This window comes from Jaculus jaculus, chromosome 10, assembly GCF_020740685.1.
Source record: "Jaculus jaculus isolate mJacJac1 chromosome 10, mJacJac1.mat.Y.cur, whole genome shotgun sequence".
In the NCBI taxonomy this organism is placed as follows: Eukaryota; Metazoa; Chordata; class Mammalia; order Rodentia; family Dipodidae; genus Jaculus; species Jaculus jaculus.
Genome location: NC_059111.1, coordinates 25833394 through 25846537, shown reverse-complemented (window position 1 = coordinate 25846537; position 13144 = coordinate 25833394). Strand labels below are relative to the sequence as shown.

The 13144-nt window shown below is 48.7% G+C and overlaps 1 protein-coding gene across 2 annotated transcripts in view; it reads right to left on the bottom strand.

The window, feature by feature from the left end:
- Positions 1 to 13144, bottom strand: part of Tbc1d2b (TBC1 domain family member 2B) — a 113538-nt gene that overhangs the window by 56123 nt on the left and 44271 nt on the right. For both annotated transcript variants that reach the window (XM_004660380.2, XM_045160293.1), the window contains exon 3: positions 11655 to 11823. In XM_004660380.2, the coding sequence (XP_004660437.2) occupies positions 11655 to 11823 (169 nt within the window). The remainder of the gene's footprint in view (positions 1 to 11654; positions 11824 to 13144) is intronic.

Below are 13144 nucleotides of genomic sequence, written 5' to 3'. Positions count from 1 at the left end.
CCCACGAGGCCGTGGCATGGGTGGCAGCTCCTGGTAAGGAACAGGTACTCTGTGCAGTATGGGCAGCTAAGAGAGAATGTTTGGTGGGCGAGGTGTATTATCAGCTTCTGCTGGCTCACAGAGACCATAACCTTCTAATACAACCACACCCTAAGTTAAGGCACATCTGTATACATAAAAATATGTCCAACATCAGTAGTAACCAGAGAAATACAACTTAAAAGTACAAGGAATCCCACCCTCAACAAGGGTCAACTTTACATTTTATTTATTTGAGGAAAAGAGAAGCAGGGGTGATGGAGAGGAATGGGTGTGCCGCAGCCTCTAGCCACTGCAAACAAACCCCAGACATAAGCCCAACCTTGTTCATCTGGCTTTATGTGAGTACTGGGGAATCAAACCTGGGTCCTCAGGTTCACAGGCAAGTGCCTTAACCATTTAGCCATCACTCCAGCCCAACAATGCTAACTTTAAAAACAACAGTAATAGCAAGTGCTAGGAGGAAGCGGGGCAACCGAAGCAGGCATGGGGGGCTGATGGGAATGTAAATTAACGCAGATACCTTGGAGAGTAGCGCCTGTGCTTACTGAGTACCACTCGGCAACACCGAGGCATGGAATATAAAAACACACCAACGTCGACGGATTTCCAGATCAAAGATCCCACTTACGTGAAATTCTTTCTAAAAAGCAAAGCTACAGTAAAAAGAAAAAGGGTTCCCAGAACCAGGGGTTAGGGGACGTGGTCACCTGCATGGGGCAAAAGGAAATATTTTATAGTACAAGAAATGGCTTGTATCTTGATTGTGGAGGTGTTTATGTAACTAGGTGTAATGTCTAATTCACCAGCCTGCATATCTATAATAGTTTATAAAAATAACTTACAAAAACTTAAAGGGCTGGAGAGATGGCTTAGTGGTTAAGGTGGTTGCATGGCTTAGTGGTTAAGGTGGTTGCCTGCGAAGCCTAAGGACCCAGGTTCAGCTTCCCAAAACCCACATAAGCCAGATGCACAAGGAGACACATGTGCACAAGGTGGCGCATACACACAAGATGACGCACATGTCTGGAGTTTGACTGCAATGGCTAGAGGCCCTGGAGCTCCAATTCTTTCTCTCTCTCTCTCTCTCTCTGTCATAAACAAAATAAATAAAAACTAATAAAACAATTTGGGCTGGAGGGATAGCTTAGCTGTTAAGGAACTTGCCTGCAGAGCCTAAGGGCCCATGTTCAACTCTCCAGATCCCCCACGTTAGCCAGAAGCACCAAGGTGAGGCAAGTGCAAGATCACACATGCCCACAAGGTGGCGCAAACGTCTAGCGTTCAACTGTAGTGGCTGAGGCTCTGGCACATAGAATTTCTCTCTAAAATAACAGTAATAATAAATTATAATAGTGAGTTTATAGATAAAGCATGCTTTGATACAGTTATTACCATAAACTAGGAAGAGGGAGAAGTACATCACTGAGATATATCTTACAGGTAAAGACAATTTCATCTCTAACTTGAACCAGATGGATGACAGTCTCATGTAAGAGTCCTGCCTCAGTATTTGTGTTTTTAAAGCATGATTCCCTCCCCCCTGTTTTTTTTTTTTTGTTTTGTTTTGTTTTTTGAGGTAGGGTCTTGCTCGAGCCCAGGATGACCTGGAATTCACTATGTAGTCTCAGGGTGGCCTTGAACTCACAGTGATCCTCCTACCTCTACCTCCCAAATGCTGGGATTAAAGGCGTGTGCCACCACACCTGGCTTGATTTCCCCTTTTTGTTTGAATTCATTAAAGTACATGAAATTTTAGAAGAATATAAAGAATTAATATTTTTTATTTTTTGTAAACTTTTTTCTTTTTTTAAATTTTTTTTTGTTCGTTTTTATTTATTTGAGAGTGACAAAGAGAGACAGAAAAAGAGAGAGGGAGAGAGAGAGAATGGGCGCGCCAGGGCTTGCAGCCATTGCAAATGAACTCCAGACGCGTGCAACCCCTTGTGCATCTGGCTAACGTGGGTCCTGGGGAACCGAGCCTCGAACCGGGGTCCTTAGGCTTTGCAGGCAAGTGCTTAACTAAGCCATCTCTCCTGCCCTAAAGAATTAATTTTTATTTTAAGCAAACTTTGATACTTGCATGAGACCTGACGGATGTTTTCCTATAGTTATTTACTTAGGCTCAAGTGGCAAATAAACAAAGTAAGTCCTTTCCATGAGCTGCTCATTTCCTAATGCCTTCTGGTGCCAGGACTGTGCTCCACACCAGCACGAGCAATTTCAGGGGGAGGGGGCTGTCAACTCTGAGGTGGGGGGAATCTAATGGGCATATGGTTTGTGGTCAACTCTGGCTTTGCAACAACAGAGAACAGCTGCTCTGGAAGAAAAGGAAATCTCCACAAACGCTGAACACTGCCATCTGTGATCCTGCTCCCATAGTTTTTTGTGGCCTTTCACAAATGAGGGTCTTGCGGTATGCTGGTCTCATGTGACATGTTACTACGATCACCATCGATTTCAGGAGTTAAAATCCTTGCCAGCTGCCCAGGCTTCAGAGGGTCTTCTTGCTCTTTTGGAACTTAATTACATTTGCATTAGCATAGATACATGGGCTTCCGGACACTGTCTTCACACATCTCGTACATAATGCAACTGGGCCTCACCGAGTCCACTGAACAAGAGAGCAGAAGCTGGGAGGAAGCAGAGTCCTGCCAGCCAGCCTGGCTCTTCTCGCGGGCTACAAGGTAGCGTGAGCACAAAAAGGAGAAACGAGAGCGGAGGTCGCGGGAGCACGGCCTGGGCAGGAAGACAGCTTCGGTGACCGGACTTGCAAGGACGCTCCTTCCCCCAGCCAGGGCCTGTTAGCTTCCAGTCTGTCACAAAGCCATGTTTTCACCTGCAGCTGCAGATGGCCTTGGGGGCACGGTGCCACCTGCCAACGCTTGGGTACCGGAGAAATGAGGCCAGGCTCGAGGTGAAGTCTCTGGAAGCCAAAGCACTACGGCACCGGCCCCTGGGCTGCACTCCGGGTTGTGCAACAAGGACGTCACCGGAGAGCAGACTGCTCCAGCACATCCGCGACGCCCAAAGAGTCTTGGTGGTGGCTGCCTGCTGCACCTGTGCACTGCAATGAGAAGCCCGTGGCCCGCTTTGCAGTGGTGCGAGGCCATTCCAGAGTCCCTGCTCTGCAGAGACCTTGCTCTTGATTGACAAGTCCGTGAGCGCCTTCAGTTCTCCGCAGGCTTTGTGCACGGTGGCTGCTCCACTGCTCCAGAAAGGCACCTGCCCTGTGCTCTGAACAGGAAAGGTAGGCAGCCAAGCGGCACCATGACAGCCCAGCCTTCAGCCCGAACTGCTCCTACGTCAGCACCAGCAACCCGTGTGACCGCCGAGGACATTCTTGCCAAGTTTACAGGTTCCAGACAGACTTCTACAGCGGCTAAAAGTTGTCACGAATGCAGTGGCAGTGTACTCCACATCACCCTCATCATGATAATCATCACCCTAGTTGTGATAAGTTAAAAGTTGAGGAGAGGGTTAGGGAGATGGCTCAGAGGTTGAAGGACGCAGGTTTGATCCCCCAGTCCCCACGTAAGCCAGACGTACAAGGTGGTGCATGCATCCGGAGTTTGTCTGCAGTGGCTGGAGGCCTGGTGTGCCCATGCTCTCCCTCTTTCTCTCTGTTTCCCTCTCTCTCAAATAAATAAATAAACTTTAAAACTTGAAAGAAATGTTGGGAAATGTCCCATCAAATTTCTCCAGGGCAAACAGCTTCACAAGCTGCCTGCACAGACATGTTTAAGTAGCACCCCATCCTTGTTAGTGGTGAAAGGGCACTGTTGAGGTCACACAAAGCCAGGGAGACGTCCATTTCCATTTCGATGGCAACATCCATCCCAATACAGGATTTCCTTCTAAGCAAGCCAACAGATCCCTCAGATGCCCTCCTCACAGGGCCAGCGGAGATACACACCTCCTGAAGTGGACATACAGAAACTCCATCTGTAGGACATGCAGGTAAAACTCTACCTCACTGAAGAAGCTGGGCACTCAGATGGAGGGCACCGGAGGTTCCCTTCCATGCAGCTCGCAAGCAGAGAAAATCAGGGGGCACACACATGTAACTCCACTCCAGTAGCTTCTGGCATGTGAATTAGAGGGGCTTCGCTTTCCACTCTGCCCCTCAGCACAGGCCTTTAACCATCATGTAAAACCACAAGTTCAAAGGCAGGATGGATGCAGTCAGCAGGTGGCAGCCCCAGGCCAATCTAGAGCGTCTCAGAGAAGAGGTACTGTCCCCAGACAAGTCCCTGGGGCCCAGGCTGTGTTGTCCTACACCTGGGCATATCCACAGCCACCGCAAGGCCCAGCACTCAGTAGGGGATGCAGAGGCATTGAGGAGGCAGGAGGGCGCCAGGGGAAAGGGCCACTGTGTTGGGCTAAATAGTGCCCGCAGCCCAGACGCCTGCATCCAACGCCGTGAAAAAGGGACTCTCCAGGTGTGATTACATGAAGGATCTTGAGTTGAGGAGTTCATGCTCAGGGAGGTGCTGGAGAAATCCCAGGGCTAAGGCAGAAGGGGCCTGCCCCATGGCACCCCCAGGCCCTGCGGGGAGAGACCCCAAACAGGTGGTGGTAAAGGCTGTGAAGAGAAGCAGGAGGGACAGGGAGCAGCAGAAGTCCTCGAGGTGACAGCCCTCCCTGCAAAGAGCTGCATGTGCCGGGGGAGACTGAGTTCAGGGAGGGAAGGAAGGCAAGTGGACCCACAGCAGAGGAGGGGACAGACCTCAGCGGTCACACTCGGCAGCCCAGAGCAGCTGGCCTAAGGTAATAGGAAGCATCAGAAAGGCTGAGGTACGGAATGAACTGATCTCGTCCATGGAGAATGGGGCTCCTAAAACAGGTGGGTCAAGGCCACCAGCAGAGGATGCAGACTGCTCCCCTCACCAGCCTCCAACTCTAAATACAAAAGGAGACTTTGGTCAACCGTTCCGTGATGGTCCCAGAAAAAGCACTGACAATCTCTGGGGCCTGGTTTTCCGACCCAAATCAGATCCCGGCCATGGTTAAGGTGTCTCAGTCTGCAAGCCAGAGACATCTCTTCTCTAATGCTACCGTGGTCCTGCTGATGAACGGGCCTCTGGAAGTGTGTGGACAAGATCGGAATGGAGAGGGTTGTTAGTGAGGAGTGCTAAGCACAGGCTCAGGCTCCAGGGAGCTGCCAGCAAAGCCTGGGCACTGATGCCAGCAACACACACACACACACACACACACACACACACACACACACACACACACACACACACAAAGAGAGAGAGAGCGCCCAGCCAACTTCCTCAATCACCGCTACTTGGAAGGGCCTTCACACTTCCCTTCCAGAGGCCTGGTTCTTAGACTGTCCGTGTGAGGCAGCACCATGACCATATTCCTGTCTTTCTTGGCAAAGACAAAGCTGGGCGTTACAACAAGGAAATATAAACAAGTGCCACATCACAGCTACAGAGATGAACAACTTCCTCAAATGCACCATATACCAGGCCCCTGTTCTGGGCTGGGCGGGTCCTCTGCTCTGCATTGGAGCTATAAAGGGGATGAGTTCCTAGGCACATTCCTAGCTGATGAAACTATAGAAGATCCCTTGGTCCTGCACAGAAATAACCATTGTTACAAGGCCTGGGGAGGGAGGTGTCAAAAAAAGCAGAAATAATAAAGGATCAGAGTAGAAGCCAAGTGTAGGGCTGGCAGAAGACCTATCAAACCTGGAAAGGTGGGCACTCCTTGCTAGCAAGCTCAGCCTTCACATCCACGCTGGCAAAGAGCACCCTCTCCATGTGGCACGAGGGGAAGAGTCACTCTTACTGGCCCTAGGGAACTGTGGGAACGACAAGGTAAGCAATGGCACAGCCCTGGATCTGGAAGCCATCCTTTGCAGAGCATTTACAATCAGCCAGATTCTGTGAGAAATGATTCCTACACACACTGTTACTAATGCAGAAAACAGAGCACAGAGACGCAACTGGGTCAACATCACCCAGCTAACAAGGAGCAGGCCCGGGATTCCAAAACCTAGGCTGGTCACAATGACCATTAGCCACGACCTCACTCTGAGGCAGAACTAGGTTCAGGAACCACCACTATGGTCAGCCTAACCCCCAGAGATGGAAGGTGAGCCCAGACCCACACAAGTGCAAGGGCACACTCACAACTGTCAGCACGCTATAGCTCGAGCGGCCCCCCTCCTCACCCACCCACACACCACAGTGTGTTCAACTGTTATGTGGGCTCCGGAACACTGCTTTCTTATCTGCCTGCCCACTTCTGCCCTGGACACACACTCAGACCCGCCAGAATTTCACAAGAGACCCACTTCCTGTACCGATGCAATCTGGATGACAGGTGGGTTAAATGAAGAAGTCATGAACGCAGGAAACCAAGGTCCCTTCGCAGGTGCATGTGAGTGGGCACTCATCTGCCAGCTACCGATGTAGGCCAGCTGAACTCTGGGCTACTGAGGGCAGTCTCTGCCTTGCTTGGGAAAAGCACACAGCAAGACATCACAACTTTTCCAGTTTTTTATAAGACATCGTGACTTTTCCAATTCTTTTCCCTTTCTTAAATGTATTCCTTCCTTTCTTTTATTTTTAAAGTGTTTTTATTTATTTGAGAGTTAGAGATAGATTAGATAGGTAGGTAAGCAGATAGACAGACAGACTGACTGATGGACTAGGGGCATGCCAGGGCTTCTTGCCACTGCAAATGAACTCCAGACCTGACCACAACTTTGGCACCACTATAAATCCATTACAAAATAAAAATTTGAACCAATCACGTACGATATAGGGCTAAAATAGTTTGCTCATTTCTAAGGACGTTTAATCTCTGGGCTGGTGTGGGCTGCAGCTCAGTGGCAGGGACCTTGTCTAGTGTGTTCCAGTCCCCAGAACCATAAAAAGCCTCTTTATGTACCCAAATAATTTCGTCTTAGCCTTCAAAAAGCATGTCTGTAAGTAACTAGACAAAAGAAAAAAGCAAAAACACATAACCACCTAAGATTTTCTGGTCACTAGGTTTCTGTGAAGCTCGGCAGAGAGTGGTTTGTCACGAGGCCCAGCGACGGCATCAATCACCTTTTCCAGCTCCCTAAGAGCCAGGCGTGGTCCTCTGTGGTTTCCTCATCTTACCTTCTTTTTTTTTTTTTTAGACATTTTTTTCCTTTATTTATTTTAGAGAGAGAGAGACTGTGTGTGTGTGTGTGTGTGTGTGTGTGTGTGTGTGTGTGTGTGTGTGTGTGTGAGAAAGAGGCAGCTAGAGAAAGGGCGCACCAGGGCCTTCAGCCACTGAAAACAAACTCCAGACACATGTGCCCCTTGTGCATCTGGCTTACGTGGGTCCTGGGGAATCGAACCTGGATTCTTTGGCTTTGCAGGCAAACGCCTTAACTGCTAAGCCATCTCTCCAGCCCTCATCTTACCTTCTTGAAGTTCACAGGACTATTGTCCCCACAGAACCAGTGAGAAGCGAAGGTGCAGGTTGTTCACTACCTTGCCTGGGACATCTAGCTATGAAGTGGTGTGGCTGAAAAGTAACTTGGGGAGTTAATTCTGACTACCACACCCCCCTGCAAAGGCACAGCTGACATCACCCCTACGATACTTAATCTGAACTTGCTCTGACAGCTGTGACATTTGAAGGTGACATGTGCTCGCTTCCTCAGACAGGGAAACTCAATAGTCACTGTAAGCTCAAGGATCTAAGAAGTGCAAACATTACAGGCCTGTCTCCACCTCATCCCACCATCTCACTCTGAGGGTAGGTGGGGAAGCTCGGGTATGAACATCTGGCAAATCAACAGTCCTCCACATTTATTTTTGTTGTTTTCAGACTGTCTTGCTACGTACCCAAGTTAACCTTGAACTTGCCATCTTCCTGCCTCGGCCTGCTAAGAGTTCCAGACAAGTGAAATCATGACTATTTGGGTAAATAGCTGCCCAGCGGATACACTGATGCCACACTGCTGAGAGCCTCAGACATCATCACACCAAGGGGCTTGGAGCTGCTATATCAAGAGGATTTGAGAAAACAGCTGCCCAAGAAACAGGAGGGAAGAGGCGGGAGCTCGGCTCAGGCCAGAGAAGAGCAGAGCACCCCGGTGATCGTGATCGTCCTCATGAGAGTTCTCTTCTGAGGTCTGGCGACACTTGCCACATCCTACTTCATCCCAGTATAAAGCTATGTCTGAGGAACTGAAAGCACACAAAAGATGAATTTCTTTGCCCTGTGAATTCAACCACACAAGGGATTTAAAAAGGTTGAGGAGGGGGAGGACACTGGCTGAAACGGGCTATCACGGGACAGCAGCTTCTAAGGCCAGCTCAGTAGCGTACTGGCCCTGAAGGAGAGTAGGAAGCTTCCAGGCCTCCCACAATACATCACACCATTACCTTTCTACTAACCTACACTTTCTAACCTACAAGACTTCTAAGGCTCTGTGGCCACCAGGTGGATTTTTCAAAGAGCAGCAAAACACCTCCATTCAAAGAATGCATACAATTCAACAGTAAAAAGCAAACGCAGGGGCTGGAGAGATGGCTTAGCGGTTAAGCGCTTGCCTGTGAAGCCTAAGGACCCCGGTTCGAGGCTCAATTCCCCAGGTCCCACGTTAGCGAGATGCACAAGGGGGCGCACGCGTCTGGAGTTCGTTTGCAGAGGCTGGAAGCCCTGGCGCGCCCATTCTCTCTCTCCCCCTCTATCTGTCTTTCTCTCTGTGTCTGTCGCTCTCAAATAAATAAATAAAATTTAAAAAAAAAAAAAAGAAAGAAAGATAGAGGGAGAGAGAGAGAATGGGCGCGCCAGAGCTTCCAGCCTCTGCAAACGAACTCCAGACGCGTGCGCCCCCTTGTGCATCTCGCTAACGTGGGACCTGGGGAATTGAGCCTCGAACCGGGGTCCTTAGGCTTCACAGGCAAGCGCTTAACCGCTAAGCCATCTCTCCAGCCCTCCCTCTATCTTTCTCCCTGTGTCTGTCACTCTCAAATAAATAAATAAAAAATGAACAAAACAATATTAAAAAAAAAAAAAAGCAAACACAGCAAAGGTAGCAGGATCTCTGTGGGTCTGAGGCCAGCCAGAGACTACATAGTGAATTCCAGGTCAGCCTGAGCCAGAGCAAAACCCTACCTCAAAAAAACAAGAACAAAAACCAAAAACACACACAAACAAAAAGCTAATGCAATGTAAAATGGACAAAGGACCTAAACAGATCCAATAAATGCTGCTGCAAAGAAGATACCCACTGGCCAATTCACACATGGAAGATGCTCAACAGCTGCGGAAAAGCAAACCAAAACCAAGGAAGACACCAACCAGCTCACACCCGTAGGATGACTCAGAACAAAAACAAGGTAAGTGCTAGTGAGGAAGTACAGCGACCTCATACACTGCTGGCTGGGATGTCAAATGGTCTGGCAGTTCCTCGAGCGGCTACGGCATAGTCACCAGAGCCCCAGAAATTCTACATATAGAGTCCAGAGAAATGAAACTGTGTGTCCATACCAAAACTCACACACACGTGTCTGTAGCAGGACTGTTGGTGAATAACAGTGAGAAGATAGAGACAACTCATGTCCACAAACTAAAGAAGAAACAAAGTGTGGCTTCTGCAAATATAAAGGAATGTTATTTGTCCATGAAAGAAAACAAAGTGCTGATACTTCCTGCAACATGGACGGACCTTGGAAACATCACACACACCAAGTCTCATACGTTGCGATCCTGTTTATACAAAATGTTCAGAACAAACAAATCCATGGATGCAGAAAGGACATTAGTGGTTACCCAGGGCTGAGGGTGGGGAGTAAGGGAAGGGGACGGGAAAATAGGAAGGGTTTGCATATGGGGTTTCTTTTGGGTGATGACAATGTTCTAAAACTGAGCCAGGTCCAGGCCCAGACACACCTGTAACTCCAGAATCAGGAAGTCACAGGAGGAATGCTGTGAGTTCAAGGCCAGCCTGGGCAACATAGCAAGACTCTGTCTCAAAAACAATCCCCTACCACAATAAAAAGGAGGGGAAGGAAAGGAAGAAAGGGAGGATAGAGGGAAGGGTTATAAAACTAATTAAGGATTAAAAATATTTAGAAAATATTCTATAATTGATTGTATAACTGGAGATGTACTAACAACCACCAATAAAAAATATTTCCGCTGGGTGTACTAGAGCACGCTTTTAATCCCAGCACATGGAGGGCAGATGTAGGAAGGTCGCCAAGAGTTCAAGGCCACCCTGAAACTACATAGTGAATTCCAGGTCAGCCTGAGCTAGAGCAAGACCCTACCTCAGGGGGGGAAAAAAAAGCCGGGCATGGTGGTGCACGCCTTTAATTCTAGCACTTGGAAGACAGAGGTAAGATGATCACCAGGAGTTCAAGGCCACCCTGAGACTACATAGTGAATTCTAGGTCAGTCTGAGCTAGAGTGAAACCCTACCTCGAAAAACAAAAACAAACAAACCAAAAAAAAAATTAACAAGAAGGGGCTGGAAATATGGCTCAGCAGTTAAGGCACTTGTCTGCAAAGCTTAATGACTTGAGTTCAGTTCCCCAGTACCCATGTAAAGCCAGATGCACAAAGTGACGCATGCACCTGGAGTTTGTTTGCAATGGCTGGAGGCCCTGGCATGCCTATTCTGCCCACTTCTCTTTCTGTCACTCTATCTGCTTATAAATAAATAAATAACTGGGCTAGAGTGAGAACCTACCTTGACAAAAAACCTAACAAGTGGGACTGGGGAGATGGCTCAAACAGTTAAAGGCACCTGCTTGCAAAGGCTGTTGGCCTGGGTTTGACTCTTTAGCACAAAGAATATGACATGGGGCTGGAGAGATGGCTTAGCGGTTGAGGCGTTTGCCTACAAAACCAAAGGAACTCGGTTCAGCTCTCCAGGACCCACATAAGCCAGATGCACAGAGGAGCACATGCATCTGGAGTTTGTTTGCAGTGGCTGGAGGCCATGATGTGCCCATTCCCCCCCCCCTCTTTCTCTCTCCCTCTCTCTCTCTCTCTCTCACACCCTCAACTAAATAAATAAAATATGTATTTAAAAAAAAGAATATGACATGATGCAGGATGCAGAATGGCACATGCACAGTATGTATGCATGACCCCCCCCAATAAGTAATTTAAAAAAACGAACAAAAAGATCATAAAAGATATACATAAAAACCTATCTCCACTCTTACTAGTTTAAACACAGGCAGAGAACAGGACCCAAGAACACAGGCCGGGGCCAGCCTTGGAATATGGGGACCGGGTGAGACTCCAGAGACAAGAAGCCCAGCCCCGCAAATGGAAAAAGCCGGTCACCTTAGACACATGCTGCTCCCTTTTACAGCCAGGTTCAGTCTCTGCAGAACGTCAACTGTCTGACCTACCTCACAGGATCAAGTCATTCGCTGAAACCGTAAATGTGATAGTGCGGGACACAGTATGAGACATGGAACCGGCTTGCTACCCCCAAGCTACACATGACCTCCCGGGAAGTATATGGCAAAGTCAGAGACCCCCCCATAAACGTAAAGTGGTTTTCTCATTGCATACATAAACATAATGCGCTCTGGCATACATCATCCGACAGGATCCATTTTCAATTTCACGTGCTACTTCCCAAGACTCACTTGAGCTCGTTACCCCACTGCTTCAGAGAGTAAAAGTTAATGGAATTGGGATGCCCCGGCGCCGGCTGACTTGCAGCCTGTTCTCCCACCAGCTCTCCGGGGGCCGTTTCCACAGCTAGGACATTTCTGGCTCTTTCTGCAGAAGGATTTGGGTGTGGGGAAATGATATCTGAAAGAAAGGCAAACACATGTCAGTTACTCCAAACTTCCATAGGAAACTTGACATTCTAGACAAACAGACTTGCTATACTGTGTGAAAATACCAACTCTATCTATATATAACACCTCTGTGTGTGTGTGTGTGTGTGTGTGTGTGTGTGTGTGCGTGTGCGCATGCATATGCCTATGAACACTTGCTGTGTCTAGATGACTGTTGCAGGCGCACATGCATGTGAGTGTGCAAAGAGATGTCAGGTATCTTCTTCATACTTTTTCCACCTTATTTTTTGAGACAGGGCCTCGTTACTAAACCTGGAGCTCAGCCACTCAGCTGGACGACCTACACCCAGAAAACTCTAGGGCTTCTCCCACCTCCCCAGTGCCAAGATTATAGGTGCATGCCACCATTCCCAACTTTTATGTGGGGGCTGGTATCAGAACTCAGGTTCTCAAGCTTGTGTAGCAAGCACTTTGTCTACTGAAGACCCTCCCAGCTCCTATAGTAACATATTTTTAAAATATATTATTTGGGCTGGAGAGATGGCTTAGCGGTTAAGCGCTTGCCTGTGAAGCCTAAGGACCCCGGTTCAAGGCTCGGTTCCCCAGGTCCCACGTGAGCCAGATGCACAAGGGGGCGCACGTGTCTGGAGTTCGTTTGCAGAGGCTGGAAGCTCTGGCGCGCCCATTCTCTCTCTCTCCCCTTTATCTGTCTTTCTCTCTGTGTCTGTCGCTCTCAAATAAATTTAAAAAAAAATTAAAATATATATATATATTATTTATTTATTTGACAGAGAAAGAGGGAGAGAGAGAATGGGCGTGCCAGGGCCTCCAACCACTGCAGACTCCAAATACAATGTGCCCCCTTGTGCATCTGGCTAACGTGGGTCCTGGGGAACCAAACCTGGGTCCTTTGGCTTTGCAGGCAAACGCCTTAACCGCTAAGCTATCCCTCCAGCCTCTATTTATTTAGTGGTTAGAGAGAGAGAAAGGGGGGCAGATAGAATGGGCATGCCAGGGCCTCCAGCAACTTTCGATGTGACAGGAAGGGGAGCTGCTGTGCATCAGGGGCATGTCACTCGGGCCGGGGATGTAAGCGCAGCTTCTGTGACTGTTATTGCATCTTCACCACTAGCCCTGAGGGCCCAGCACCAACGATGCTGCTGCTGCCGCCCTCGAGGAGAGCTCAGCAAAGGACGAGAAACACCACGGGAAGCTCCAAGTCACCACAGGACACACGGAGTCTCTGGGCCTCAGGGTTCTAGCAGCTGCCCGGGAATGCTAAAGGGAGAAGTGGAAGGGCCCAGGCTCTTTCAAGTAGTTCTTAACTCTTA